The following is a 24,706-nucleotide window of genomic DNA, read 5'->3' on the forward strand; positions in this document are numbered from 1 at the left end:
TATTGTTTTTCTTATGTGTGGTGTATTTATTGTGTTTTTATGTTTCTATGTTCATTGTATGCACCAATAACCAGAGCAAATTCCAGGTAGGTGTAAACCTACTTGGCAATAAATACCTTCTGATTCTGATTCTGATCTGATATATTTCCTTTTATACATTAATATATTGATATACTTTCACATTTTAATATTCCTATAGAGGTTATATTTATGTTATCTATATATATATATAGTTGCATAGTCCTCTCTGTATTTATCTTTCTGATATTTAAATACTTCATTTTGATATATTTCATTTTGCACCGTTGCATTTAAATACCTAACTTTTTTTTTTATGCGTATATTTGTGCAGCGTCCTCTTTATTTTTCTGTGGGTTCATATTCTTTTTGTATGGATCTATATATTTCCTTTTATATACATTTCCATCCTTATTTATGTTCACATTTGTATAAGTACACTTTTGGAGGCTTCTCTATATATTCAAATATAGTTTGAATAGCAACCCTTTACTTTTAAAGGGTTATTAAATTAAATGATATATGACTTTAGATGAGGTAATATATTAAAAACAGCTGAAGAATTATTGATCCTCTGAGTTTTCCTGGTGGTGTTTTGTTCTCTGGTGTTTTTCCTCCGAGGCTCCAGCAGAGGTCAGCTTCCCCTCACGGCTGCGCTCCCACTCGCACCGGGAGGAGGATGCTCTCAGTCCGGCCACTCTCTCCTCGGCGGCGCTGGGACGAGCTCCGCAGATCTGAATGTTGAGGAAAAATGGCCACCGGCGGCGGGAGGAAGCAGAGGGAGCAGCGGCCACTCTCGGATTAAAGCATCGCCTGTGACCCATGGATGTACCCGCAGGCTCCCGCACCGACTTGATTCACGTCCCGGAGCTCCACGTCCACACCGAGGAAACCTGCCGCAGACGCCGCTTCGTGGTGAGTGTTGAGGCGGATCCGATGAGACAGACACACGCAGAGGTCCCCGGAGCTAGCTTGCCGCTGCTAGCCACCTAGCTTGCCGCTGCTAGCCGCCTAGCTTCGGGGTTAGCATACACTGGAATGTGCATCCAGGCTAACGTCGCTTTACATCCACAGCGGAGCCGGGGCTAGCGTTAGCATGTCGGGGTCCAGTGAGTCCACCCATTCACTGTTATTGTTATTAATATGATTTATTAATGTGTGTTTATTGGACTTGGCCGTGTTGCCTGACAGATCCGACGCTAGTGCGATCAGCTGGGCGCTAGCTAGCGGTGGCGAGCTAACGTCCTGCGGTCCCTCGGGGGGATGTTGTGGTCGGGCTTCCTGCGGGAATTGAACCCACCGCAGCCGGGGGAAACACCCGGGGACGTGCGCCCCTGCAGCCCGGGGACCGGAGCTGTGTGTGGCGGGCTGTGTGACCTGCTACCCGGGGTTTGTTTAGAATCCGCAGCCGCAGTGATTTGACATATTTACATCGGCCTCATCGATGCTGGTGTGCGGCTGCACCTTCACCTGAGGGCGACCCCCAGGGCCGGAGCACCGCTCCCCGGGGGCAGGGCCTCGTCCTGCGGGGACCACCGGCCTGGATCACCGCAGCGTGATGCGGGCTCCAGGGTGTGTTGGTTCAAACGCGTGTCACGCTTCTTGCGGTGTTTACTTGCTGCAGCTGTGACACACGCATCTGCATCACGTGGTTTAAATGGGTCCAAACTCCTGCAGCTAGAGATTTTTAAAAACCAGTGACTCTTCAAACCCTGACTGCGTCTAATGATCTAGTATTATAAATGTTATGGAGAGGATAAGGACGTGAGTCAGTATCTGCACAATGAAAACATGATCATGACAACAAGACTATAATCATAATAACACCTTTATTCATGCAGCACTTCTCAAAAACCGTTATAACGTGAAGTCAAGAGAATAAAGACATTTTATTTGTCTCATAGATCTTAACAAGGTGCGACGTCCTCTGTTCTTTTCCCTCAACAAGAGGAAAACTACCAATAAACAGGTAGAAACCTCAGAGAAGGTCACATGTGAGGATTCCTCTCCCAGGACAGACACACGTGCACCGGAGTCCACGTGCACGTTGAAGCATGACCACCCATCACAAGATTCAAAACTGGAATCAGGGGATTGTGGTGCAGTGAAATATCATGTGGAGCTTTGTTTTTAAAAGAAGCTTCAGACTCGGACGGTTCTGGTTCCAGTCTTCTTGCCTGTGAATGTCCCTGGTTTCCTCCACATGATGATAAGTGCCATTCACCCAGTGCCAGGTGGTTAGTGGTGAACATCCACAGGTTATTAGCCAGACAAACATAGTCCGTAGCTGACAAATAATGATTTGGATGTTAAACATGTTATTTAATTGAGGTTGAGGAGCTCTGTTGTTGCAGCAGCTGTGGTTCAACGTCTTAATCTTCCAAACTGCATATCTGATTCTCTTCATAATTCACTGTGGCACGTCCCGTTCAGTCACACTCAGCTCTGCATCAGATGTTAATTATTTACCCTGGTTGTCTGATTCACCTGCCAGAAGCATCATGTGCACCCATAACTCTTTGTTACATCACGAGTACGGATCTGGACTGGTGAACGTTGGACCTGCATTGACACAACAACAACAACAATAATAATCATTTTTACAGTAATAAGACCCGACTGTGACATGACTCTGCAAATATCTATCTCCTCACAAAGAGAAATTGACTTTTATGAGTTATATTCAATGTTTGTATTGGTTGTTTTACAGAACAACAACTGCACCCCACCCCACCCACCCGGAGACTGACCATCACACTCATATTATAAAGAACAAACTAATATAATGAACTAACAATATTTATCATAATAATAAAAAGACAGTAGCAGCTGATAATGAAAAAACAATGGAACAGGAACAAAACAGACTCATAATGAAATCAAATTTAAATAAGACTCTACAGCTATTCCACTGAGTCATGGTCATCAGTTACAGTCATTAAGTCACATTTCTTTTTATCTGTATAGATTATAATGACCCAGCAGTCGTTGCCATATGTTTCTGACTTTATTAACTGAACCTTGAGCTTTTACCACCGAGCTTTTCCAGCTTGAGACATTATCTCCTCTTCTATACGAGGCTGGAGCTGAATAGTACGAGTTATATGAGCTGGACCCAACTTGTATTTATAGCCTTGTTGAGTATGAAGAATACAATTAAATGGATTTTAATAAACAAATGAAGCCAACAGACGATGAGCTTTTGCATTTTTAAGTCCTGAAAGTGAATATTTAACAAAAACACATAATCATTATCCATTAATTTCACCAGTAACGGTCTCATCTTTGTATTCAGGCTCTTTGCTTAGAAACAGTTGGTGCGTCCGACCTGAACTGAACTCAGTGAAGCTGTTAAGTTGCTTCAGTCACTTCCTTCCAGTTTGTTTGGTCGTATTAAACAATAATTACACATGTCAACACCACCATGAGAAGAGAAACATGGCCTCACTGGTTAAACACTGTTAAACTATTGCATGTAGCCACAGTAAATCTGTTTATGCCATTAGACGCCTCTGGAAGTAACTGATGATCTTTTGAATGTCGTAATCAAATATATAAACCTGATTTAAGTAAAGTAGCGGTGGACAGATGTGTAGATGCTGCAGCTGCTTCTGTGACATGAGTTCCTTTCTGCACACAGGGCTTCGTGTGTTGGAATGAATTCAGAACTAAACTATGTTTATTCTGGTCAATCAACTAATCGTTACAGTAGTGCTTCTCAATGAATGTCAGCTAATTAACGTGGTCACAGAAATGGTACTAGAGTGAATATAACAGATATTTTAGTTTAATTAACAATTTAAATATCAAATAATTACTTATTTTGTAATTTAGTCTATTTATTTATGGATTAACACATTTATTCGTAAAATATAAATGTGTATATATATAAGTATTAGTCAATCAATTGCTTGTGGACTTTCATACTTTTTTTGCTGTCATAACATAAAAGTTTGTTAAGTTAATTAGCTGACATTCATTGAGCAGCACTACTCTAACAATTAGTTGATTGACTAGAATAAAGATCATTTAGTTCTGAATTCATGGCTGGAAAAGATCTAAGTGATATGTTTTGAGGTAGGAAATATGACGGCCTTTATATTCCCTGTTTTTTAACTCAGTAAAATTAATAGATGAGTTGGGAATCAAAAGAAACCTGAAGCCCTTTAATCTCTAGTTTGTAGTTTCCCTTATGTTTAAAACTTGCCTAGATTAAAGTATTTTGCTTGGAACTAATTCACAATAACGTGAATGCTGCCATTTTAATTCTCTAGACAAGCTGTAGAATTAAATGCACCTTGTGACATGTTGTTCATGTTGACCCAGATAGACAAGTTCCAGAAAACAAATTTTCTGTGAAACTCAGTCACGTGTTGTTACACATTGACCTGGACTGACTCAAGTTGGACATAAACAACGTCCCTGTCCATTTGTTTGACTCGGGCGTCCTAAGAGAAGCAATCCTTTCACATTAAAGTTCTCATATTACAAAATAATGTTTTGGAACAGTTAACATCTCGGCCTCCAATTAGCTTGTGAAAGCCCAAAAAATTCAACTCATAACCATTAAAATATTGTTCAGACAATATGCAGAATGTGTTCAGCTAAGATATTAACAGCCACAGGGTCTAGTTACTGTGATTTCCAGAGATTTCTCCAAACCTGCCAGTAGTCGGTGATGGGAATGATGTCATCCCTGTGACCCCAGGGCCTTTTCTCACACTGTTCTTTTAAGACAAACTAAACTTATCACCGGTTAAGTCATTCAGCAGAGTTCACTCAGGGCTACAACTCGGGCTGCTGGGACTTAATGAATAAACACAACCTTCGCCACCGCCTACATCTACAACTGGATGTTTCTTTGTTATTAGTGTGTATTTCTCTCTTGGGGAGTTACAGTCACTCCCACAGGTGTTGAGGCAAATACACAGTATCTTGATCTGCGTGGTTTGTGGCGTCCCTCGTGTCCCATGAACATCAGCCGTTACCGTCTTGTTTACATATTTAGCAGTTTGTACCGTCTGCTTTTTATGAGCGTTATGATTAAACATTCCCATTGTTCATTGATGAATCAGTTTTATTTAAGCAACATTGCTGATAATTTAGCATCAACGCAACACATCATTTGTTTATTAGACAACTTTACCTCATGTATTGTATGCCGCTACTAATGGTTAATCTTAAAATAAGGTATCTAATTTTCATGACTAGTTGATTAATTATGAATATGCCCAAGTGAGGTCTTGGAAAAGCTTATTTTCAGTCAGAATTATTGAAGTATTTCCTTCCTAGTGATATTATGAAGTAGAGAAAAGCTGTGACGAGTGAAAGTACCAGTGCATATGAACTGGGATTGTTTAGAAATATTCAGAATAAAAATGGTTCCTTGTCGGTTCCCTGATGATATGAAGAATGTTGTTTGTGAAGCCTAATTCGGAATATAAATAGATGTTCTCATTAAATGGATGAGACCAAAGCTTTTTGCAGGAAATACTAATATACACACAAAAATAAGATTATCATGGATTGCATTTTTATTATCTGTGCATTTGACTGTGTGTGTGTGTGTTGTGACGGGAGCATCACTGTGTGTTCTTCTCTCTGTGAGGCTCCTCATATTGATTCATGTTGCTGAAAATCCACATTAACAATCGTGTGGATAATACAGCACAAGGTCAATGCTAATTTCCCACTCAGGACACGAAGTGAACTTTCTCAGGCCACGAGAAGAAAGAAAAACACATCCTTTGTGTGTGTGTGTGTGTGTGTGCGTGTGTGTGTGTATGTCAGACATTTAGTGTAAGTTGTAGTTTACGAGTTGTCGTCTTCGTTGAGCAGAAGCAGCGAGCAGGAAGAAACCAGGAGAGGATCATTCCTAATTAGCCCCCGGGGGGTATGGGGGGGGGGGCTGCATGTCACAGAGCCAGCAGAGCAATGAAATCACTGATACACACATACTTAAGCATGCGCAGACAATTTGTGTGTACCTAGTGTTTGTAACAAACATGCACATACAAATTGTTTTTGTGTTAATTAATGGCGAAAGTTAGATATTGATAGATTCTGTATTTTTTAGATAACAACAATATTAAGGTTGTTACAGACTATGTTGTTCCAAACTGTTGTTTTTGTCACGAGTACTTTCACACAGAAGGAAAACATTACGTGGCAGAAAGTGGCATCTTCATCCTCTTAAAGACGTTGCACAGCAGAATAAAGGCATCAACTAATCACTGTTCATTTTTTAGTTATGCAACAAGCCGCAGACAGACTGCTGAAGCATAACTCATTTAAAAAACATGTGGGAGACCAAAGACACAGTGACAGATGAAAGCACAACAACAAACATGGAGGCGGACGGCTGGTGACGTCACCTTTGGGCTGGTTTGTGTAATGTTGTTTCCACAGTTCCAAAGAAGTACGCAACATCCGTTTTGTGATGGTTTGATCATCTATTGTGGGTTTCTGCTCATTCACCAGTCACATTAGACTCTAGGATGATTCGATTCAGTCTGTGATGTGAAGATTATGTCTGTGAACCTGTCACACAACAGGAGAATCTGCAGATCAGCCTCAAATCAACAACACACCTGCAATTGTAAGATCTGGACCCAAAATGAGACTGATATTCGTCTGGAGTGCAGCAAGCATAACTGTGGACTGAAAAAAAGCATCATATCTCGATGAAATCTTTGTGATAGGGTGTGGTTTATTGTGGTTTATTGTGGTTTAACTGTTATTTATTCTTTGGATTCTGTTGTTAGTTTTTCTCCAGACTGAATGGAAGCAAAATGTGTGACACATATTTAATAATATCCTGTAAGTCGCTGGTATAAGTGCAGGTTTAGGCCGAGAAGAGCTGGAATCACATCTGAATGTTGTGGTTACACAAGTCACTGAGAAACCTTCAGGCTCATTTCACACAACAGCTCTCTGGTTGCAGTTAATCAGATTTTTCCACTTTCCGGTGCAGAGCCGACCTTGCTGCCGGTGGTATGTTGAGCAGGAGATTTTATAGCCGGGCTTCCTTCAGTGAGGTGGATGATCTGCTCTCCCTGCTGGCCTCATTTCCATATGGCCCAGTGTGGCCCTGCTGGAAACCACACTCCAGGATCGTCTTAGTGAACCAGAAGAATCTCAGAATGTTCCATCCGTCTCCAGCAGAGGGTTTTTAAAAATTACAACTCGAATAACAGATCGAAGAAGCTGCAGATGTATTTTATGTTCTTTAAATGATCTTCCACAAACAACACATCTATCCTTTCCTGCTTTTGTTTTTAGCTGGTTCTATTCTCTCTATGTGTTGCAGAAAACCCTTGATGTCATAACGATGCAAAGTTAATGTGAACTCAGTGAGCCTGGATGTACGTAATGTCCGAGATGAATTTTTAATGCTGCTTTCCACTGAGGGTTATGCATGTCCCCTCCCGTTTCTGGTCCGAATGGTACGTTCCTCTCGGTGAGAGACAGCCATAGCCACTCCACCTCCCGTCCTCCTCCTCCTCCTCCACAGCCTTGTACACCCGGTGTCAGGGGGGGATCAGCTGTGCCAGTCCCGGCAGGCCACACACACACACACAGACACACAAACACACACAAACACACACAGTACACTGGCTGGCAAACAAAGCCTCTGGCAGTGCCAATGAAGACAAGCCATGCCTCCGAGCTCAGCCTGTCCTCTTCTCCGGCCGCGGTGAGGGGACGGCACAGGACACCGTTGTTGTTGTCGCCTCATCAGTAAGACGAACGATTATTTAATATTTTTTTGGAGCTAGAGGAGTCGGTCTCGGTACAGTGGAATATTTTTCTGTCTTCTGCTGCTGAGGAGTTGAGATGCTGGCGGAGCGCAGAGAGAACAGCAGGTAGGGAAAATGAAGAGCTGGGTGCTGAGCTTGTCGCCACGGCGACCAGGGGTAACTGTTGACTGGCAACGCCAACCTCGGTGAATGTAGCTTGTGTACCCTTATTCCTGATGTATCTGTACTTAACATTAAGGCTGTTTGCCAGATGCTGTACTGCAGAGTGACTGATCAGCTGTGTGTTCGTAACCATCATTAAGCAGCGAGGGATGCACCAGCCCCCCCCCTCCCACTGTATCTGACTGGAGCTGCTGGTCCAAGCTGTGGGTTCTACACGTAACTTAATGCAACAATTGTCAAGATCAGAACGATGGTGACACATTATTTTGAATCCTTTTGTCTAGATCCATCCACCTTTAGAAAGTCTATAGACCGGCATATTTCTCACATTTTTAATTGGCAACATCAAGTGGAAACAGATGAAATTAAGTTACACAATTTTACAAGGCGCTGTGGTCCTGGTTAGTTAGTACACATGTGTCACATTACACCACAAATAACAGGTATACACAGAGAGGGCCTCTGATAGGTCGAGCTCTGCCTGTCTGCTGAGGATGGTTAAAATGTTATGGATTTTTTGGCAGTGCACTGGACAACCAATACTACCAGTGCTTCTGATGGTCAGACTGATGGTTTACTGTGTTGGTGTTTGTAAGGGGGGGGTAGGGGGCTATAGTGGGGTAAGGATGAATTACTGAAACAAAGTGCTGCACACAGCTCTATTATGAAGAAAACCTATCTCAGATTATGAAAAGTGTAAAAATATCTCATCATTACGAAACTGTAGGAAGACAAATTACACTGAGAATCACAGTCTAGACTATTAATGCAAAATACTGCATAACAAAGACCGTCTTTGAGAAAATGTTCTCGTGATACACATTAAACCCCAATTACATATTTCTCGTTGTTCAGTTGTGAAGGTGAAGGAGCTGTAGATTAACTCACATCTGGAACTCAAGCTGTCTTTGCTGTAAAAGGACACATTTATGGAAATGTATGCTATTTATATTAAAGTCAAATGTCACATATCAATATGACAATTATGGTAATTAATATTTTTTATGGATGTTGACAGGCAGCTCTTTTGTATGAAACCCACGTGTTGTTATGGTTACCGTTCAGCCAGGCTGACACGTCGGCTCGAACATTATTCTCTGAACATTTGTACTTTGAGTAGAAAAATACAGTCATTAGTTTCCTCCGTGATCTCGAGGGAATAAATCCACATTTGTCAGAAGTGTTGCTGCAACTCAACACAAACCATTTCCAGTGGTGAATCTTTAATGGCTGGCAGAGGAGATAGTTAGGCAGTGACTGGTGGTAATGGCCTGTGATGATGACACCCAAGACTAAATAGATATCCGGGGAGGAGGGTTGTCCACTCGGGTCCTCTCCACAGTTGTTGGACATGAGATAATTCCCTGGCTCGTGTTCCTCTCACGCGGGTCAGACATGAGCTATCAAATGAAAATGTATCTCTCTGAATCATCTTGATCCTTAAAGTTGGTTTCTATCTTAAAATCACAGATGTTTTCTACGTCTTGCAGTGGATTGTAATCTATCGTAGAGAGGCACAGTATTACATTTTAGGTTATGTAGATGTTTAGATGGTTTGCATACGAATCCAGTCACACCCGCCATCAAAATACCAACATTTAGCTGGAAGTTAGTGTGAGTTTCCCCCCCCCTGTCTGCACAAACTTTTACTTTCCTCAAATTAGCATTTTGTTTTGCTATTTTATTGTCTCGCTCCTGTCAACCCATGTCTTTCTTCTCCGAGGACCACCCCATCTCCCACCTACCGTCAAACGCTGTCAGACAGGAGACATCTCAGTGATTACATCACTTTCTCCTGAGAAAGAGCCACACAAGCCTTTGAAGAGTCGGGCTTTTCCAGGGCATCGGCTGCCTTCATCTCCCAGGAGTCAGTGCTAGCTCTGTGAGACATTCATCGAAGCTGGCGTGTGCTTATAGAGAATGCTTAGAAAAGGACTGGAGGGCCAGGGAAGCCAGCTCAGTTCCCCCACTGCACTGGAGTCAACATTCCTCTGATACCACCAACTTGCTTTCTGTGCCTCAGCCACGACAAGACGTGGTTTCGATTCTGTATTTGCTTTAAATGGCATCGGTCTCGTTGTACTTTAATAAGAATCACTAGCTTTAAGTTGGTTATCAGTTTGTTTAATGGTTCGTTAGAGCTGAAAAACTTAATCCTCTCCGTTATGTCGCCTCCCTCTGAGTTCGGTCAAGTATGCACTAGGGATGCACCGATCCGATATTTGTATCGGTATCGGTACCGATATTGAAGAAATTTCTAGATCGGGTATCGGTGACAATGGGCCGATCCATATCGGCTGATCTATTCTGTGTAATTCTATGCTGTGCGCTGTGAGTGACGTCATACGCAAGCAACACGCCGTGCGGAGCCGACAGTGCCCGGCGCCTCTCCCCCGGTTCCCGGTGCGAGCCGAGCCGCCTCCACCGGGGCCGCGGTGCTCCCCGGAGCCGGGCTGCCGGCTGCTGGTGCTGCTGCCCCGGTACCGGGACCCGGACCGGGACCCGGAACTTTGCCCACTCCGCACGCCGCCGCCGCTAGCTTCCCCCGGGCGTCTGTGGTCCCGCTCCGGGTCCCGCTCCCGGTCCGGCTCCCGGTCCCGCTCCCGGTCCCTCCGCCGGCCCGGTGCCGGACGGGTCTCCCGCCCTGCTCAGTTTGAACGGAACCGGCGGAGCTGCAATGGTGGTGAACTCGCCCGCGGGTGACTTAGATCTGGTGTGGACCAGGGGAATCCGACTGTTTAATTAGTATCGGTATCGGATCGGTATCCGCCGATACTAAACCTCAGATATCGGTATCGGTATCGGAGGTGAAAAAAGCGGATCGGTGCATCCCTAGTATGCACCAAGCTCTCTGCCTGCACAGGTCAACTGCTGGACATTCGTATTCACATAAAAGTAGAGACATGCGCAATATAACTTGTTTGGTTTTATTAGGACATTAAAATCTTCTGTATCACAGTCAAAGCTGCTCGGTGGCTGTGTCGGAGATAATCACATTCCGCCGAAGCTTTGCTGGAGACCTGAAGTGACTGGGCTCATTTATCCCAGTTCTTCTCAACCGTTTTCTTTTTTTCAGGTGCATTAATTTTCCCACAACACATTTCTGGATCAACAGATAAGGCTTCATGTGTGTGAAGCCAGTAAGAGAGATTCTGTTGCCAAAGGCGTGGGCCTCATCCTTTTCCTGGAGACGTTTCCAGATCTGAAATTAAACATGGACGAGATTAATTTGGAGACAAACACGTGATAAAAAAACATTCCCTAAATCAAGACATCATTTATTATAATCAGCTTTTTGCTTGTTCTTGATTATTTATCATTTGATTATTGATCATATGTTGCTTAATATGAATTCAACTTTAATACGTGACATCATCATGCACATGATTTGTGTGTGAGTCACATCTGGTAGATTTCATCAGCAATTGAGAATGAAGACAACAGTTCCCATGATCCCACTCTGCCTCATGACATCATCAAACCCGATCCTCTGTTATTGTTTTGATTGAGAGACCCCTTGCTGCCGAAGCATAAGAGGCAAAGGAGAACAGAAAACCATGTAATACTTTCCTCCTGTGAATTTACACAGACTGTCAGAGGACTGCACTAAATACCTAATGTACTATTTAGAGCAAAGTATCCACAGACGAGTGGATAAACAAGCATCACGCTGCAGCTTCAGGCAGTCAGTCAAAAACAAAACGCAGCCTTTAGGTAAAGCTCTTACTCCTCCCTGAGATATCAATCATGTGAAGCTGCATCCCGGCAGTCATTTGTGCACCCAAATTTAATTTCCACGTCTCATATTTAGTTGTGACTGCACTTAACCGTGGAGTGTAGGAGCAGAACTCAAAGTGAGTGCGTCTCGGGACGAGTGTCTGTGGCGTTGTGACGCTCGCTGCTTACCAAGTAGCTGCAGTGAGCTGTAATTCTGCATTCGTCTGTGGATCGCTGCCTGCCCCTTTTGTTGATCTTCCAGTTCAGCCTTATGCCGAGTCGTATGACATGTGCTTGGCCCAGTTTGTGGTCCCGGCCCTGCTGAGCTCCGACTCCACGGTTCTCTGAGTGCTCTGTCTGCTTCAGTGGCTCCGACAGCAGCGTCAACAGCCGTGATCAGGGGTAAAAGCAGGTTTGATCCGCGTCAAGGATACGTTACAAAACAAGAAGATAGGTGGGACTGTTTCAGCTTGATCACGGCTCATAGGATAATTCAAGTCAGCCAATTTTTGCTGGTTATAAGAATATTGTCCTCACCAGAGTAATTGTGTGGGTGTCAGAACACAAGATAGATCCACTAAGGCCCAACAGTCCCCTTATGAAACCACATTTAAATCAGCTTGATTTTATTTGGATCTCTACCAACTTTAGATATTATTATATATATATCAGATAGTATATTATTTTTTTAGTAGATTTTTGTTTCATCAAGATCCATTAAAGATTCTTTCTTGGCTCTTGTTTCATCCATCAAGTTTTGTAGAAATTAATTCAGTAGTTTTTGCATAATCCTGCTGAACAAACCAAATACCTGGTATTCCACCCACCCACCCACCCATCCATCCATCCACCCATCCACCCATCCACCCATCCATTCATCCATTCATCCATTCATCCATCCATCCTTCCATCCACCCACCCATCCATCCATCCATCCATCCATCCACCGATCCACCCACCCATCCATCCATCCACCCATCCATTCATCCATCACACCTGAATACCCTCACATTTTCTGGCAGATTTGTTCAGATTAGAATAAGAATCTATTTTTAAACATGTCTCTGGGTCTCAGTGGCCGTGACTCACTGGGACTTGGTTCAATTTCCAAACCCTGCAAACAAGTCCAAGTCTCAGAAGAAGCGTCGGCTGGTTTCCCCATTTCCTCCTGTTTCATAGTGAAACTTGCAGCTCTAAACAGGAACCTCAGAAACCGGGCCCAGTGGGCTGGGTATTTTTAAAGCCGTCTACAGGCCAAACACTTCTGCTTCTGGATTCTCGATTCTTGACACAAGCTGCAAGATTTTCTCCTTGACCGGCATCTGTCCAACATGTTTGTCTGTGGCTCAGCCCGAGTTTCCACTGCAGCCAGCAGCTGAGGACTGGCTTTCTGCTGATGCTGATCACTCTGTAACCCCACTGCTGTGATGAGCTGGCGTCACCGAATGTGCAGTAGATCTGCGGCTCTATCTCAAAGCCTCGGCCTGGTTTCCCTGTTCCTCCACCAGAAGGATTCAATTACTTACTTATTTACGATGAAGACTGTCATGTGGGTTATGTGGATTATTAAATGAGGACCAAACGTAGTACATGTGTCGGCACAGGAAGAGGAAGGGTGTTGGCAGAGGAAGTTGATTAGGATGCAGCAGAACATCTGACATGACTTGCAATAAATATTTGACATCACTGTCGATAATGTGAACCAGCTTTGTCTTCCATAAACATAAAATGAGACGCGCTCAGGATGTAAAATTGTTCCATGTTGATGCAATTGTTGAAATTTACATTTGCTGCAACATGCACAGGAAAACATTTTTTGTCAAATTTCCGGAGCCATGTTCTTATGATAGCAAGAAACTGGTTTGTACATCAGTTTACTCTACACACTCTGGAAGCTGTTGACCAATCACAACTGGGTATGGGTCAGCTGGCCAATCAGAGCACACTGGGCTTATTTGGAGGGGGTGGGGGCGGGCTTACAAAGACAGGATTTAAAACCAAGTGTTTCAGACAGAGGCTGAAAAGAGGAGCTGCAGTGATGGACAGTCTGAGGAAAGTGACGTGTTTCATGAACATTAGAGAATGTTTTCAACTAATGGCTCAAATTCAAATGATTAACCTGAATATGAGAAGAATGTGTCTCCTTTTAAAAAACTGCTACGTTTTGTTGGATTATGTTTTGCTGTAACGATGGAATTCATCCCGTCAGATGTCGAATCAGCTATTTGTACATATTTGCAGATGCTACATTGTTAAAATTAATTATAATAAACAGCTGTTTACTCACCAAAGTAGCAGAAATGTTGCCATTTCAGCGCTAAGCTAAGAACTCTCTGTCAACTGTGTTGTTTTTATATCTATCACTCCTTTCTTCTGCTGAAGCTGGGACGCTAACCAGTTGGTCCAGGTCCATCCAGGCTATCCGATCACTTTTTGATAGTGGGTCACTTTTGTGTGTAGTCTGCCCCTAAGATGTGTCAATATTCAGAGGCCGTATTATAAACTGTTGTTTGTCAAAGGTGGCAGAAGCTCTCGGCAAGCGACCACCACCAACCACTTCGTTCCCCTGTGAGAAAGAAAATTGTCAAACTGCTCTGAACGCTTTGTTTTTTTATATTCTTGCGACAAGCTAATGTCATCTCGTGAAGGATTTTATCCCCTCATAATACCGCTCATAGGAATTTAATGTTCCTCCAGTTCTACCATCTGTGCAGGTTTACCATACACTCAATCACTGGCAGCAGGACAAGGGGGGGGTTGTGATGTTGGGATCCACATTGTGATGATTGTCAGTCAGCGAACAAGTGACAATACAGGAACACAACGGGCATGCTTCGGTTTACTGTTGGTGAATCTGAAGACCTGTCACTACAAAAATCTAAATTTTTTTATCCAACTTTATCAGCCCCAGCAGCAGCTTGTTGTTTTGTGTGGATTCTAACTGAAGGGTTTTCACTAATGCCTTATCTAGGACAGACAGAACTGGTGGTTAGTGAGAGCTGAATCCTGGATTCTATCGCTACCACACAGGCTATGTTGTGAATTCACAGAGCTTCTTGTCTCTTTTGATCTCAATCATGCGTTTAACACGTGTTTAAACCAAAATCCAACACGTAGAGCGTTATTTTTCCAATGAAATTTCCTTTCAAACTGCGGAAGGCGGCTCAAGGCACTGATGTGGCAGAACTAATTATGTAAATCAAAGCTCAATTAGTGCTGCATCTTTCATTTTCTTTGATTTATGTCTTTTCTGTTTTGTGTGTTCCAATACATTTCCAGTTGAGGGATATTTAACGACAGCAGCCTTTACTGGCGCAAGTACTTTTCCTTACATTTAAGAAAAGGAGTGATTTGTTGCATTTTCTGTAAAACCAAGTCCTATAAGGTGAAGAGGTTCAATCCCAGGAAGCTGTTCATGCTATAACCGTCTGTGAGCACTCGCCGGCAGCATCAGGCACTCCAGATGAAAGTGTACTAAATTGCGGATGTTGTGTAGAATTGCAGTTTGAGTGTGGGTTCATACAGAGGGCAGCCGTTCTCTGTGGGCAAGAAGCAGTTAGCAAAGCCTTTGGTTCACGGAGAATTCATCGGTGCCACAGATGCCATGTTCCTGTGACTCAGAAAAACAGTCTGTCTCTGCGATGCTCTTCACATTCTTTCAGTCTTTCACGACAGTCGTTACAGGAAGTGGAGGCACGAGGAGAAAAGTAAATGTGTTGAGACGCCCGCCGGGGAAAAGCAGACCTTGAACAAGACAGCTTTCAATAAAGGTTTAACCTCAGGGAACATATAGTTATTGTCCCATTCAGCTCTCAGGACATTTTCACCTTTTTTACATGATTTATAGTTGGTCTGGTCAACTGAATCCCTATTAACAGGGGGGGGGGGAGTAGAAACCTCAGAGAGAGCCACAAATGAGGGATCCTATGAGGGGTCACAAAATGATCATCATTCTTCTTGGTGGTAATGAATATTTCATGTTAGTGTAGTGATGAAATTTGGAAATCTCTTTAATTAACGTACGTATTGATTTATTGGCAATGATTATTTCCACAAAACATTTAAGTAAAAATTGGTTTTACAAAGGCAAACAAAGAGAAACTCTTAAGTTGTTGTCTACATGAGGAAGTGAACAGAGCCAACAGCAAAGGGGGGGGGGGGGGGGGGGCATCCTCAGTCACATTATTCCAAATCTTCTATTTCTGGCTCGGAGTCAAGTCTCAAGACTTTAGGAATGCTAATATCCCCAAAGGGCCAATAATTGTGATATCACAACAACAGAATCAAATTTTTATACACAGGCAACGGATGGAGAAGTTGGCCAGGAGTGAATTAGCCGTTTGAGAGGGGGGGGGGGGGGGGGGTCTCACCCTGAGGGGCGCTGGTTTGGATCCCGATTTGTTTTGACTTCACATAAGTGGCTGGAGAGAGGGAGTGAAAAATGCTGTCAGAAGACGGCTCACAAGTAGCTACTGAGAATTCAATCATTGGTCAATTATCTTTATTTAGTTTAAAGAGAGCTCCATCTTTTTTCCCCACAAAACCGTTCACTCTTATGAATTCAGTCAGTAACCTTTTCCGTCTTACACGTGTCCTCTACGGTCTCGAGCTACCTGCTACAGGAACTGTTCAGTCAGTGTCTCCAGTGTAATCCACTGTGAGGACTGAACTTCCTCCGCTCAGGACGGACGGACTACACGTTTCACTGTCACGTCTGCTCATCCTCCACGGAGCTGGCTGACTTCCTCAGAGGACTGAAACTGAACTGTCAGGGCTTTTCTCCCCTCGGTTCACCTCAGTCTGGGTCAACCCGGGGACCAGGGGACGTGACCTCAGCCAGGACACATCCATACCGTGTGATTGACGGCTAGCAGAATCAAATGGGTGCAGTGTGGGCGGGCTCTAATTCTCGCCTCACCTGACATCCCTACTTCTAGTTTTTTTTAAAACAAGATGGTGCTAACAAAAAGTATAAAATTCTGCAAGGTGGCCTCGTGGAGCGTTGATACTTGAGGCCAGTTGATGCTTATGAGCTGTTTTTCAAAAAGCAATTGTCCTTCTATAATCATGATCGTGAAATCAAACGCGCAAGTAACTCAAGAATTTCTTATGATTCTCTTATCTCATACACAACTGACTTCTCCTGCAGTGAATGTAACTGTTAGTTGACTTAACCATAGAATTTTATTGAATCGTCAAAAATGATTGTTTATGACCTTTTCCCTTGTATTACTGTATATATATATATATATATATATATATGCACATTTATTTCATTCTTATTTTATTTGTTTTTCTTTAAATGTATCAACTCGTCAATGTATCAACTCTTCATTGTACCCTCGGCACCATTGTAAATGAGGGTCTTATTCCTCAATGTGTTTTCCGAGGCTTAAATAAATAATCAATCGATGATGGAGAAATACAAGGAAAGGAACCAGGAGCTGAGGAAAGATGTATTTTTATCATAGGCTGTAGCAAAAATGACATTTAATTCCTCGTCATGTCCCACATCCCCACAGGCTCATTCTCTCTATCATGTCTTTTCTCTGTCACCAGCGCCCGTGAACCCTTGAGCAAGTGACTCTGTGTCAGTGCAGATGCTGAGACACGAGGATTAGGTTGAGATCGATGAGCAGCTGTTCCAGTCTTTTCATCCAGTTTTTTATCGTTGGATGTTTATCTGTGTTGTGTGTTTATCTGTGTTGTGTGTGTAGGCTTTGCAGCTCAGTGACGTCTCTTAGCAACCATCTTAAAGATAGTCTGGAGAGAAGTGGATGTGTGGAAATTCCAGTTAATAATAGAAAACCATTTTTTTTAAAGGAAGTCAGTTATCCAGTTGCTATTGTTAGAAGTCAATTGGTCAAGCAAAATTAAATATGTCACATCTACCATCTGAACAAATGCTTGTTTTTCTTAGCAAGATAATAAGAAATCGTTTAATACAGAAAATTCAGTTTTTTATTGTCTCATACTCTTTGAAACACTGAAGCTCAGTATTAAAAATAATTGGTGACTTTCAGTACTGATCCCAAAGTGCCACTTGTTTCATGTTCGTTATTTAATCAACTTTTAACTTAATCTAACGTTAACTAACTTATTTAACTTATTTTGAACGGATCCCATTTTTTTGCATCAATCAAAATGTGCCAAAGACTCAAATGAAAGCAACTTTCAATCAGGCCTATGCCTCCAAAATCTCACACGGATAAAAGTCATTTCATATTCAGATAATCCTCCCACTGTATTTTACAGTTAAAAACAGCGTCTAGATTTGATTCTCGCCCCCGCAGGATGATGATTGAGTATTGAACTGCTGTGATGCATGTAATTAACGCCCCCTCTCTCTCTCTCTCCTCCACAGGGCTGCCTTTGCCCTGACAAAGCCGCTCAAGATGAACATGGTGAAGAGGATCATGGGTCGGCCGAGGCAGGAGGAGTGCAGCCCCCAGGACAACGCGCTGGGCCTGATGCACCTGCGGCGCCTGTTCTCCGAGCTGTGCCACCCTCCTCGCCACATGACCCAGAAGGAGCAGGAGGAGAAGCTCTACATGATGCTTCCTGTTTTTAACAGGGTAGGTCCCACCGGGGGGAGGGGTGGTAGGAGGGTTGGATGTTTACAATAAGAAATATTTATTAATTTAACAGCTGACAGATTGCAGGAAAGAATCCGGTTTTGGTTGTGGGGACGTGTGAAAAGCTGGAGTTCAAACCTGTTTGACGTGTGCATGTTGTTGGTCTCGTGGTTTTCCACCTGGTGCTCTGTCAACATTCACCTGGTTCAGACCTGGTTTTAAATATCCATCCTGACTGGTCCCATCACAAGTGGACCACACAGAGTACAGTACATGTTGAGGTGGTCTGGGACACGTGGACACTTTCTTTAAGCTGTGTGAATGTCCACCTACTCAGCTGACGTCCCCTGACCCACTACACTGTCTATCTGTTGATTTGTTTGTATCCACAACCACAATATCAACACTGATCCACTGATCCACACATAATGATTCAAACTTTCCTTAAAATGATAGAATCTTTCTTTATAACAGAGCTGCATGAGATTCACTCCATATGACTCCTCTCTCACTCTCTTGCTTGTACACACACACACAAACACAAACGCACAAACACAGTGACATCAGACACATCTGTAAACTCAGACTTGGTAAAACATTATAATTTTCTCTTTGCAGAAGCGAGTGATCATCGTGTTTATTTGCGTACAGGGAAGTTAAGTGTGATCCGATCACAAGTGGTCACATGAGTCACGCTCACATTTTAATACGAGGTGTGACCATGTGACCTTGATGCTGTCCTCATGTGATCCTATCTCTCTGGACGTATTGTTACCAGGTCTAAACCAGGCCAGTGACTCCTTCATCATGGATTTATACTGAGGATGGATTGATGTGAACTCAATAAGTGACAAGTCACCTGGGATTTTTTATTTTCCCCTCACACTTCAATAGACTCCTCACAGAATCCTGCAGCTAAATCTTAAGGAACTAAGCCGGTTGTCTTGTGCAGGTATGAGGACTTAAATGTAAATAGAGCACAGATGCTTTCAGTCTAGCTTTGTTATGAAAATGACTAAACTTCTATATATGGAATCATCACCTCCAGCATCAACACTTGAGATTGAGCCTGTTCCCAAAGTTCAGATCCTGAAAGGCTGTTTGACAGAGTGGACCTTGTCTCCCACCGACCTGGTGGACAGGTGTGTGGGAGAGTTGAGTCAACTCCCTCACAGGTGAACTCCCTCCCAGTGTCAACACCGGGTTTAATCAAACATCTTCCCTGAGCCACAGGCTGCAGCACAGGCCCGGTTCAGACCTGGAGTTCACATCCGACCTGAGGGAGACGATCACAAGTGGACACTATTAGCACGTAGGGGTGGGAATTGGCAAAAATGTGACAATTCAATAGTATTCCGATATTTGGGCCACGATTCAATAGTATTGCGATTCTGAGATATATTGCGATACTGCAAGTATTGCGATTCGATTCTGCGATATATTGCCATTCATGTCCCCCATATTATTCAAAGGCATTACAAAAAATGAGGAAAATAAGACTGCTCAACTTACTTCAAATGTAACATTTAATTCTGTGAACAACATTGTCTTCTACACATTAACTGAAGTGCAAAAACTTTGTCCGTGAACATTCAGGACACAGGACCTTTGTAATTATTTTCTGAATAGGAGACCTCTCACATGAACGCTGAGCTCCCAGCACATAACTTACAATTATTTAAATACAATACAGTAACATCAAGAAGACATAGTAGAGTAACATAAACCTGAGAATAATCATATAAATAAGAGTAACCTAGAGCTTCAATCAAATTGAGAAAAATAAACAAATGCGTTCTACTAGAGTCCAGTCCAGTTGGCTGCAAGGTCATGACCCAAAAATGTTAAATTCATTTGGGAATATTGCCATTTTTGTTCAGAAAAAAAGATTTGGTCAACATGCTCAGATGTTAAAGTTCCTCTGGGCCGTTACTATATATAATTGTAAATAAAGTATTACAAAAAAAAAATCGTGGGCGCAAGGTATCGTGATCAGAACTGAACAGACTGAACAGAATCGATTTTTTCCCCCACCGCAATGAGCACGTCTGTTCCCACCTGGAATTAAAGTGTGTTCTCAAAATGTGACCGCATGTGATCTCACTGTTCTATATGCAAATAGAAATTTACATAATTTCTGATAAATGACCAAATTATGTCATTTTATCCAGTGTGACTCAGTGTGTTTGTGTGTCTCTTGGTGTGAGGAGGACAGACACACAAACAGCTTTACTGTAGTCTTTCTCATTAAATGCGATTACACCTGTAATCAGGTCAGATGATAACACAGGTCTGAACAGGGTCAAGAAATAACAAAATGATAAATACCTATAATGCAGTACTGCATAATGTTATGTTTTAAAAATCCTTGGAAAACATTTGAAGCCAGGAACAAAGCAAACTGAGTAATTTTACTTACACGACTTTAAACAGGAACTAGTTAAACACTTATAGGAAAACAAATGAAATATATTTTCATATTGATTAATTGCATTTTATCCAGCCTTGGCTGCTGCGTAAATTATTATAATCTCAAAATAAATCCTCAATTTTTTTTATTTTTTATTCAATAACCAATTCTCTGTTGAAGGAATTGATCAAAATTGTTCTTAATTAAGTTTTTTATCTATTATAGATTAGTCATTGGAGCAGGAACGATGGTCAGAAGCAAATTAATTGGACAACAGACAAAACTCTGATTGATTTTAGCATTAAATCCATAAACCAGAGGCTGTTTTATATGAAATCCTTTGACTCAACGCGGCTGAACATTAAATCTGTGTGTTTAAGTCAACCAAGCCGAGGAGGCAGGACTTGTTACATGTACAGTCTTTGTTCCTATTACTCAGATGGAGAGCATGCCTCTCTGTTACCACAGGCACCACCGCCCCCTCCCCCCCCCCCGTTGAGTGTCCTCATCAAACTGGAGTGCCTCACCAAGGGTCTCTTGACTTGTCGGCTAATTACGCCGCCCGGGCGATGGTTCTCTCACTGGTGACATAATTCATGTCAGAACTCAGAAGTCGAGCATGCTCCGCTGCAGAGGGACGCTCGGCTCCGGCTCTAATGTGAGACTGTTCCTGATAAATAAATAGACTGTGAGAACTGAGGCTGTAAAACTAGAGCATAACAGAGAAAACCCAAAGATCCTATTCAGTCAAACCTCCACTCGGATGATTCCTGCTGCAACTTCAGACTTGAAGGAAAGAAATACTCTTTAAAATAAGAAGAATCTCTGATTTTTGAGTGTCCTTATCAAGGGATTGATGTTTCCTGTTTTTATTTCCGGCTGCAATCATCGTCTTAACATTTCTTTTCTCTATTCTTCAGCTGTGTGTGAACTCACTCACTGCTCGACATTTTGCGTTGTGGTCCGAATGTTTAATGAGGTTTTGTTATAGCCTTTAGAAGCATTGTGGGACTCGTTGTCTCCCACAATCCAACGTGAAGAGTAGTGATCAGCTGATGGTCAGTAACCGAGCAATGTATCCCATCATGCATCTGATGGACGAGAGGAGAGAGAGAACTGTGTGATGTAGATCTCGTAGCTCCGCCCAGGCCCAACACACAGACCCTTAAATTCATCCAGCTGCATTAAATATCACACATACACCCTTTTTTTTTTTTTTTTTTAACAATATATTTATTGAGTTTTACATATAAGAAACATACATTCAAACATTTATAAACATACAAACGTTTATGAACACCCCCAACCCACAATCAAACACTGAGGCTAAAGAAAAAGAGGCAGAAATTAAATAACTTAAATAAGATTAAATAAAATCATGAAAAAAAAAATACATATATAAAAATATAAGAATAAATGGAAGTAAATAAAGACATAATTATACAAATACAAATAAATTAAATTCCAATCAATCAGATCAAAAGCCTTGATAAAATAACGTTCTCTTATTCATAATATTAGTTAGTTACCACACATACACACTTAAATATCTGTTTATCTATATTAATTTCTTTCAAGGGTTAGAATATAAATAACGCCCAATGTTAATGAAGTCCTGGCCCTGCCTCAGAATGTAATGGGTTCTTCCCGGTTCCCTCCAGGTCTTTGGGAACGCTCCACCCAGCAGCATGACGGAGAAGTTCTCCGACCTGCTGCAGTTCACCACCCAGGTGTCACGTCTCATGGTGACGGAGATCAGACGAAGAGCCTCCAACAAATCAACAGGTGAGACCCCCCCATCATCGAAGCTCTCGAAGCTTGTTTGGTTAATAAAGTAAAAGATGAATTTCTCCTTCCTGATGTTCATTTGATGTCCTGATGCTCAGATTGTTAAGCAGCTGTAAGAAGTATTTGTTTAAAGTATTTGCCTTTGATGCTGTGTTTGATCACATGAGGAACAGAAGGAACTTTATCTCCTCTATAACAAACAGGGTCGGGCTTATCCTGCCGCTGATTCAAATGTATTGAATCAAATCATTTAAGAGGAATCGTTAACTTAACCTCAGTGGAGTAAATGTCCAGCTCTCTGCCTCTAATTTCCTCTCCTTTATCACCTCTCTCCATCTCCCTCTTGTTCGCCCATGTGACTCGTTCTATTCGAGCAGCGGCCCAGTGTGAGCGCTCGCTCCTCCAGCTGGTCACCACGCCTCTGTGGCCTGACTCAGTGGCTGACTCACGCGCTCAGATTACTTTCCTCTGTCATCATCAAAACAACTGAATTTGGACTCTGGGGGGGGACATTGTGGGAGTTTTCTAGCAGATATTCTCCAAAACACGTTTATTTCTAATATAAAAAGCAACTCTACAAATAGGTGATACCGATCCGATACCACGTCAGAGAAGTTTGGACACGATGCCGGTCCTGTTGTAGTTTGAAAACTCGTTGTGTTGTAGTCTGGACCGGCTGACTCTTGCTTTCAGTTACAGTTCCACCTCGTGAAAGTCCAATCATGGAGATAAAACGTATAAACATGGATCCAGCCTCAATATCAAATCATATTTTCTTCCTGCAAAAGTGGCTTTTCCCACATCTCATTCACCGAGCGTTGCAGCACAACTGATCATTGTTTTTATGTGTGTTTGTTCCTCCAGAGGCCGCAAGTCGAGCCATAGTCCAGTTCCTGGAGGTGAACCAGAGTGAGGAGGCGAGTCGCGGCTGGATGCTTCTCACCACAATCAACCTGTTGGCTTCCTCCGGACAGGTGGGTACCCCCATGGTGTTTTCTTGATTTTAATGTGTGTGTGGCTGTTGTCCTTTATGTGTCTTTTATTCTAGCCTTCCTCTCACACATGTGAACGTAGATCTAATATGAAATTGGGGGAACCTCTTGTAGAAAGGAGTGTTCTGTATCTATTTGACCCATATGCAGCTTCCTCTCTCTGATCCACCAGCAGAAAATAGCATCTTCCTCTGTAAGAACCACGGAACTTTTCCTTGAGGACAAATACAAAGTCCCCTCTGACCTGCAGCAGCTCATTTCCAACCCGAACAGTCATTTCGTTAAACCTGCTTTTCTGTCCTGACGCTGAGCCGGATGCTTCCTCCTTGATATTTGTTTTCCTGTCATGTTACTGTGTCACATGAATTGCAGCATCGTCACCTTTTGGAGACGAGAGCGAGTCAACATTCAGTGTGTGTGTGTGTGTGAAGCTTCTGCATAACACTCTGCATAATTCATAGTCGGAGCTTCCTGTGCTTTCAAGCGCCGGCCAGCAGATTTCTTTTGAGGTTTTGTGCCGGCATTCCTCGGGGGGTCTTGAGGGGAGCGTCGCTGTCAGCCGGCTAGCCCGCCCGCCCGCCCCCCCGCCCGCCTCTCTCTCTCTCTCTCTCTCTTTCCTGGTCTGCTGCACTTCAGAAATCTGCCTTTGTTGTTGTCGAGTCAAACATTTTCCCACTCTTTCGCCAGACATGTTGTTAAAAAACAACTCCCCTCATTCTGTTCCTGTCAATACTCAGAGACAGACACACACACACGCACACACACACACACACACACACACAGACACATGACAACTGAAGCTTAAATATGGAAGATTTAGAGATAATTTAAATTCAGCTGAGTTTGTTTAAGTGGTTTCTGTCGACTAAAGCAGAGAAGTTGAAGGATAAAAGCCTCAAGCGGGACATTTAAAGTGCAACTGCTCACTGTGTGTACACAACATTCACACACAAATACAACCACATGGGTTTCTACCCAATCAGCAAAGCCTCAACTGTCAGGGAATATTTTCTAAATGCCCAGTTGAATATACACGTTTCTGAAGTTGCATTCTTTGAGCTATCACTTATTTAAACCAATCACAAGCACAGACTGTAGATAAAGATGGATGACACACGACTCCACTTCCTCCCACTTTCCTGAACTGCTGCCAAATATCCCAGAAAGCTGCCGTCTTGCACCGATTGTGTCATCTGGAGCCAGACTCTGTGTAGTAGCAAGCGGTGGATGGAGTCCCGGTATCTGAGAAACAAGCTAGACCAGGGGTGGGCAAACTTTTTTGAC

At 42.8% G+C, this 24,706-nt stretch overlaps 1 protein-coding gene across 1 annotated transcript in view; it reads left to right on the forward strand.

The window, feature by feature from the left end:
- The first annotated feature begins 874 nt into the window (after nucleotides 1-874).
- The window catches only part of wdfy3 (WD repeat and FYVE domain containing 3), a 100,552-nt gene continuing 76,720 nt past the window's right edge, over nucleotides 875-24,706 (forward strand). The window contains exons 1-4 of the mRNA XM_061070965.1: nucleotides 875-933; nucleotides 18,022-18,232; nucleotides 22,304-22,427; nucleotides 23,295-23,404. Of these exons, the coding sequence (XP_060926948.1) occupies nucleotides 18,053-18,232; nucleotides 22,304-22,427; nucleotides 23,295-23,404 (414 nt within the window). The 5' untranslated portion in view covers nucleotides 875-933; nucleotides 18,022-18,052. The remainder of the gene's footprint in view (nucleotides 934-18,021; nucleotides 18,233-22,303; nucleotides 22,428-23,294; nucleotides 23,405-24,706) is intronic.

The sequence above is a fragment of the Limanda limanda genome, chromosome 5 (assembly GCF_963576545.1).
Source record: "Limanda limanda chromosome 5, fLimLim1.1, whole genome shotgun sequence".
Taxonomy (NCBI): Eukaryota; Metazoa; Chordata; class Actinopteri; order Pleuronectiformes; family Pleuronectidae; genus Limanda; species Limanda limanda.